Source organism: Triticum urartu, chromosome 2A (assembly GCF_056163025.1).
Source record: "Triticum urartu cultivar PI428250 chromosome 2A, HENAU_Tu73, whole genome shotgun sequence".
NCBI classification, from domain to species: domain Eukaryota; kingdom Viridiplantae; phylum Streptophyta; class Magnoliopsida; order Poales; family Poaceae; genus Triticum; species Triticum urartu.
The window spans coordinates 67,821,741-67,827,607 of record NC_141874.1 but is presented as its reverse complement, the minus strand read 5'-3'; the positions used below and the strand labels follow the sequence as shown (position 1 = coordinate 67,827,607).

Below are 5,867 nucleotides of genomic sequence, written 5' to 3'. Positions count from 1 at the left end.
TGCAGTCACAATCTGATTTGTTTGAGTAGGATAATAAGCCATCGGCACGGGAGGCGCCGATGCAATAGGTAAAGCCAGATTAGGGTTTTGCACACTAGCAGCTACACCATCATTACCACTAGACGATTGAGATGTATTCTTCTGAGCATTAGTATTTTCTATGAAAGTTTGGTAGACTAGATTGTTACCATCAGCAATACGACTTTCAATCTCAGCCCACTGCTCAGGAGAAAAGGCAATACTTACAGAGGTTTTAACCTGCTCGGCTTGAAGACGAGGGAACTTGATTTCTTCAATCGGAGTGATGTTGCCTTGGCGATACTTCTTGAACTTTGCAAGGAACTCCTGCAAGTCCTTCTCCTCGCACGCCTTCTTGTACTCCTCATAAACTTGGCGATGATCGGCCGATATCTCATCAAGACTGGGCTTAATGATGTTATCGGCGTCTACCTCAGATGGCTTGGGAATATCAGACATGGTGGATGATGACGATTGATCTTTGTCCCCAGCGGAGTCGCCAAAAAGTGTGTTGACACACGAAAATGTCACGTGTACCCTCGACGCCGGGGGTGATGCACCGCAGCTCACGTCGAAGGAGATCCGACCGACAGCGCGATACGCAAGACAGTCGACGGGCGCTTTTGCAGACCCGAAAACCCCACACCCCCGGGAGGGACCCCGTCAGGGAGTGCAGCGGCTATGGGCTGCCCTAGGTCGATTTGCTCGCCCCTAGAGCCTCAGAATTCATAGCTCTCAAACACGAAGAACAGCGAAGAACGAGAGAGAAAAACGGTGAAGAGATAAAATGTAGATGAAAAAGTAGTATATTGATTTCTTCGATTTTGTGTTGTTTCAATAGGCCGTCACCCCCAACATATATAAGAGGCGGTTGGACTTCCCGTACAAGCAAAGGATTTATCTAGGCTTTCCTTACAAGAAAACTACATCAATTCATATCCAAAACCCTAGTCAAATTCGGACTGGTTTTATCCGAACTTTCCAAAACTGTTCGGTTTAAACTGGCTGCACCTTGCGGGTCTTTTTTGCGGTGGTAAACGATCTCGGATGAAAACAAGCCCAAAAGCAATCTTGACCGTTTCGACGAGACGAACAACTTTCATGTTGAAGATTTTTTGATCAGAGATCATCTTGAGGGTCAAATCGGTCTCGCAACACAGGCTATTTCCTCGCGCTACCCGTCAGACATGTGTCTGGTGGGGCGCGCCACATCTCGCCTCGTGATAGGGCTGCACTCCGATTGCTCTAACTTTTGCATACGAACTCGGATTTGAACGATTTTTATATCAAAATCGATCATTTCGACGAGGCGAAGACAACCCGTGTAGGACATTTCTCCATCCAAGATCATCTGAATTAGCTTCTGAGCCCATCTTCAACTTCTCGTCGGCTTGACTATCACAACCTCCACCCCGGCAGGCCTTCCACCCGGGTAAGCTTTCCGCACCGACAAGGTTTCACCCAGGCAAGGTTTTGACACCGTCAAGGGTTCCTCCCTAGCTCGGCAAGGTTTCTACCCCGGCAAGAGTTCCTCCTCGGCAAGGTTTCTACCCCGGCAAGAGTTCCTCCTCGGCAAGGTTTCTCCGCCGGCAAGAGTTCCTCCTCGGCAAGCTTCTCCGCCGGCAAGCTTTCCACGCTGGCAAGCTTCTCCGCCGGCAAGCTTTCCACGTCGGCAAGCCCTCACATCGGCAAGGTTTTACCCCGGCAAGGTTTCATTCAGCCGGCAAAGGCCGAATACTTTCTCACTCAGGGCCGGCCCGCGAAGTGTTGCCTCTAACTTTTGCATACGAACCCGGATTCGTGACCATGCCAAAATCTGGTGTCAACAGTAGGTTGCGACTAGGGGTACTAAATATAGAGTGACCAATGTGACTTATACCCATACCTTCTCCGCTGGCAGTATGAATTTGATCTTTGTCGCGGTATTTTTCTCTCATGGTGACCTTCTCAAGCTCGTTTGTGATGTGGTTTGTGGCTCCGCTATCGACGTACCAATTGGTGTCAACACCGTTGGAACCATCAGCGGCAATAGCTACCTTGCCATCATCTTGAGAATCAACATCATCATCGTACCTGTACCAGCAATCTTTGGCGGTGTGGTCGGGCTTCCCGCAGATCTGGCACCTCAGAGTTTCTGGACGCATCCTGTTTCCACCACTGCGCCTGCGCCCGCGGCCTCGGCCGCCCAAGCGTGGAGGAGAGTGCTCATGGTCGTTGCCGCCAGATCGCCCCCCCTTGTAGCGAGGAGGGCCACGCGAGCGGGATCCGCCACCCCGACCGCGCGTCGCCATGTTTGCAGACGATTTGAAGCCACCTGATCCTTGGAATTGGGTCATGCGTTGGTCGAAGTTGGACAGGATGGCGAAGAGCTCGTCGAGGGTCGCAGGAGTGACTCGGGCGTCGAGAGCCGACACCAGAGGTTGATAGTCCGCCTCCAACCCATGGATGATGTACGAGATGAGCTCATCGTCCTGGATCGGCTTGCCCGCCACGGCCAACTCATCGGCATAGCCACGCATGGCGGCGAACTAGGAGGCCACCGAGAGGTTTCCCTTCTACGCGTTGATGAGGGAGGTGTGGCTGTTGTTGATGCGATTCGCCGATTGCGACGAGAACATGGCCGCGAGCGTCGTCCAGAGCGCGCCCGCCGTGGTGACCGTGGTCACCGTGACCAAGACCTCTTTTGTGAGGTTATTCAGCAGGTAGCCAAGGACCTGCTGATCCTCCCGTACCCATATAGGGTGGTGAGGGTTGGGCGATGAAGTCTCCTTGCCATCCTTGGTGGTGACGAGGAGCTTGGCCGGCTTCGGGTTGGTGCCATCGATGTAGCCGAAGACGCCGGGACCGCGCAGCTGCGGTGTGATCTGCGTGTGCCACAGGACGTAGTTCGTGCGTGATAACTTCTCTGTGACCTGATTGTTGACGATAGGCGAGGAGGAGCCGGAGGAAGACATGGCTTGGTTGGATGGGTTCGATAGAAGCTCTAGATGGGAAAAGGAAAAGCTCTGGCTACCATGTACGAAGCGGAAAACGTCTTACCTCGTATCAAGGGGACGTTGCGTATATTATAGGCAGGGGTGCGAGTCCTGATAACGCATACAGTTAGGATTACAACTTGGAGATCAAGCTAGGAGAAGATATGGTTACAGAAGATAAACATCTCCTAGCCTCTAACCGAAGACTCTCGCTAAGATACGCTACAAGTCCGCCCGAGTACATTGGATACGTACGGTACATTGTATACATGCGGCAGACTTGATATCTGAAGTTTAACACAAATGTATTAGACGGAGCTCCGGTGTAGATTTCTACCAGCTCTTTGGGGCAGTGAGGTTAGTGTTCCTCGTCGTACGTACGCAACGGCAATATTTGGTGTCAGGTTCATCAGATCGATTCAAGGATTCAACGACGACGACTGCGGCTCCAGGGGGCATGTGCACGAAAACTTTTCAACTGTCATTGACAAGGTCAGGCCGGCTCCAGTATGAGGGCGGCGACAGAGGCGCGTCGGCAGCTCGTTCTGGCGGCGGCAACGGTCGTTCAGTAGTCCATTGACCTTGTTGTATTTTTTATTATTATGTCTGAGGTACTTTTTACTGTCGACAAATCTTTATAATAGATCTGGTTTTAAAAAACAAATCTATTCGAAAAAGAACTTAACCCAAATCGCTGAAAATCTGCACGGGCTGCTAGGGGCATTCGTTTCCCAAACACAAGCCGCCTCCACAAAACCTAGCCAGATCCAAACATTACGTACATACACGTACATCCACATCTGATCAAACTTGCGTCCATGGCCGCCGCCCCCGACGACCGCTTGTCCGCTCTCCCGGACGAGCTGCTCCAGCGCATCCTATCCTTCACACCACCCAAGACCGGCGCATCCACCGCCGTCCTCTCGCGACGATGGCGTCCAGTATGGCTCCGATCAGGCGACCTCAGCCTGGACAGTGAGCCCGACGCCGCCACCATACGTGCAACCAACTACCTCGAGCCCTACGCCTATGGCGGCTACATACAAAGAACCTCATACACCGATTCGCTCTTCTTGCCCGACGCCGTCAAGGTCCTCGACGCCCTCCGCCGCGCCACGGCGGACCTCAGGAGCCTCACGCTGTTCCTCGACAAATCGGCGTACAGCGGGGCCAAACAATACCGCTTCATGTGTAAAGAAGACAAGCGGAAAGAGAAGGCCCATGACAGGGTCGGCGGCGTCGTCCTCGCCCACCCTGCCGCGGCCCAGTTGGAAGAGCTCCGCGTCTGCTGCCGGCCGGACGATTATCGCTATCGCCCGTGGCTGGCCTCCCTGCCCTGCGCCGCCACGCTCCGGGTGCTGGAGCTCACCCGCTGCGACATCCATCCACCGCCAACGACGAGCGCCGCCCCGCCGTCCGCGGGCCTGTACTTCCCGCGCCTGGCGGATCTGCGGCTGTGCGGCTGCGTCATCTCGGAGGGATATCTCCAGATCATGGTCGACGCCGCACCGGCGCTCACCAACCTCGTGTTGGTGCAAGTTAGCCATAAGCCGGCGGTAAAGCCGGACCCCAGAAAGTGGATATTTGGTGGGCCCGGTTTCAGGGCGCGGCTCCGTCTTCGGTGCCCGGCGGTCACCGCCTTGGTGCTCGAGGCCAGCCCCCGTAACAAGGAGCTCGAGCCTTGGGCTAATCCCGGCATCGAGCTCGACATGCCTAGCCTGCGCTCCTTCCGCTACAAGGGATTCCCCATCAAGCTCTCGTTGATATCGCCTGCGCCGGCTCTGGCACGAGTCGATCTTGATGTCTCTCTTCATGAGTACGACGTGGAACAGTACTACGAGCCCGTGTCGCGCATTCTGACAAGCTTCTCCGCCACAAGCGCCCTGAAACTGCGCCTCCGCTGCATCGAGGACATCGTCGCCGGCGAAAAGGAGCACGACGGTGTCATCCTCCCCACGTTCCCAAATCTGGAGCTCCTCGAAGTAGAAGGACACTACAAGTACATGAACAGCCACACGGGAGTGGCAATGGCGAGGCTTCTCAGCTCTTGCCCGGCGATGTCCGAACTCCGGCTTAAGCTAAACATGGAGCATGACTACCACTACGAACGCAAGACCCAGACCATGGTCGGAGGCCCATTCGCCGAATCCATGGAAAGGTTCAACAGGCTCGCGTGCATGTCCTCGGCGCATCGCGACATGGTGCAACTCGACGGTGTCTCGGAGCTCCCGGCCTCCTTGACCAACAACTGCCCGTTCAGCTGCCTGCAGAAGAGCCTGCGCAAGGTGACACTCAAGTTCAAGGCCAAGGAGGTTAACTGCTTCCAGGTCCAGCTGGCCAAGTTCCTTGTGGAGAACGCCATGGTGCTCAAGGAGATGCACGTCGATGATGGGGACCAGTTCGAGCCAGACCACCTCTACAACAAGGTTGCAAGATGGAGAGCTGATTCATTCCGGAAAAGAAATCTGACTGACAGGTGGCTTTCGGGTATATTAGCAAGGCATTTAGCCTTTTATTCTGTCAAACCTTTGACAGGTCCAGATCAAAGTTTTTAGTTTATTCTATTTTTTACACACAGGTTTGATGTTTGTGACAGCAATTACCCCATTTAGCAGATTTTTCATATTTTCATCTCATCTAAGCAATTTGTGCCACATTTAATTCTAATTTTTTACCCAAAAATTAGCTCTAAGTTTTAGTACATGATACAGTGGTAGCAAAAACTTCAAGGTTAAAACATTATGATTTCAGTACTACAAAATATCCTCGTTACCAGAAAAACACTTTGGGCATCCACAGTGTATCCAACAGCGTCAAATCTAACATCAAACACAATAAGCATCGCGCAAGGAGCGTCCGCTCGGCCTGTCCACA

At 53.3% G+C, this 5,867-nt stretch overlaps 1 protein-coding gene across 1 annotated transcript; it reads left to right on the top strand.

Annotated features, from left to right (window-relative positions):
• The first annotated feature begins 3,811 nt into the window (after nucleotides 1-3,811).
• LOC147983811 (uncharacterized) lies at nucleotides 3,812-5,605 on the top strand. Its single transcript, XM_087540872.1, has 2 exons — nucleotides 3,812-5,469; nucleotides 5,572-5,605. The coding sequence occupies exons 1-2, from the start codon at nucleotides 3,812-3,814 to the stop codon at nucleotides 5,603-5,605; spliced, it is 1,692 nt and encodes a 563-aa protein (XP_087396998.1).
• The last annotated feature ends 262 nt before the right edge of the window (nucleotides 5,606-5,867 follow it).

Coding starts and splice junctions, on each gene's coding strand:
- LOC147983811 (XM_087540872.1), top strand. CDS start 3,812: ATGGCCGCCGCCCCCGACGACCGCTTGTCCGCTCTCCCGGACGAGCTG. Junction 5,470..5,571: donor AAAAGAAATCTGACTGACAG/GTGGCTTTCGGG, acceptor TTTTACACACAG/GTTTGATGTTTGTGACAGCA.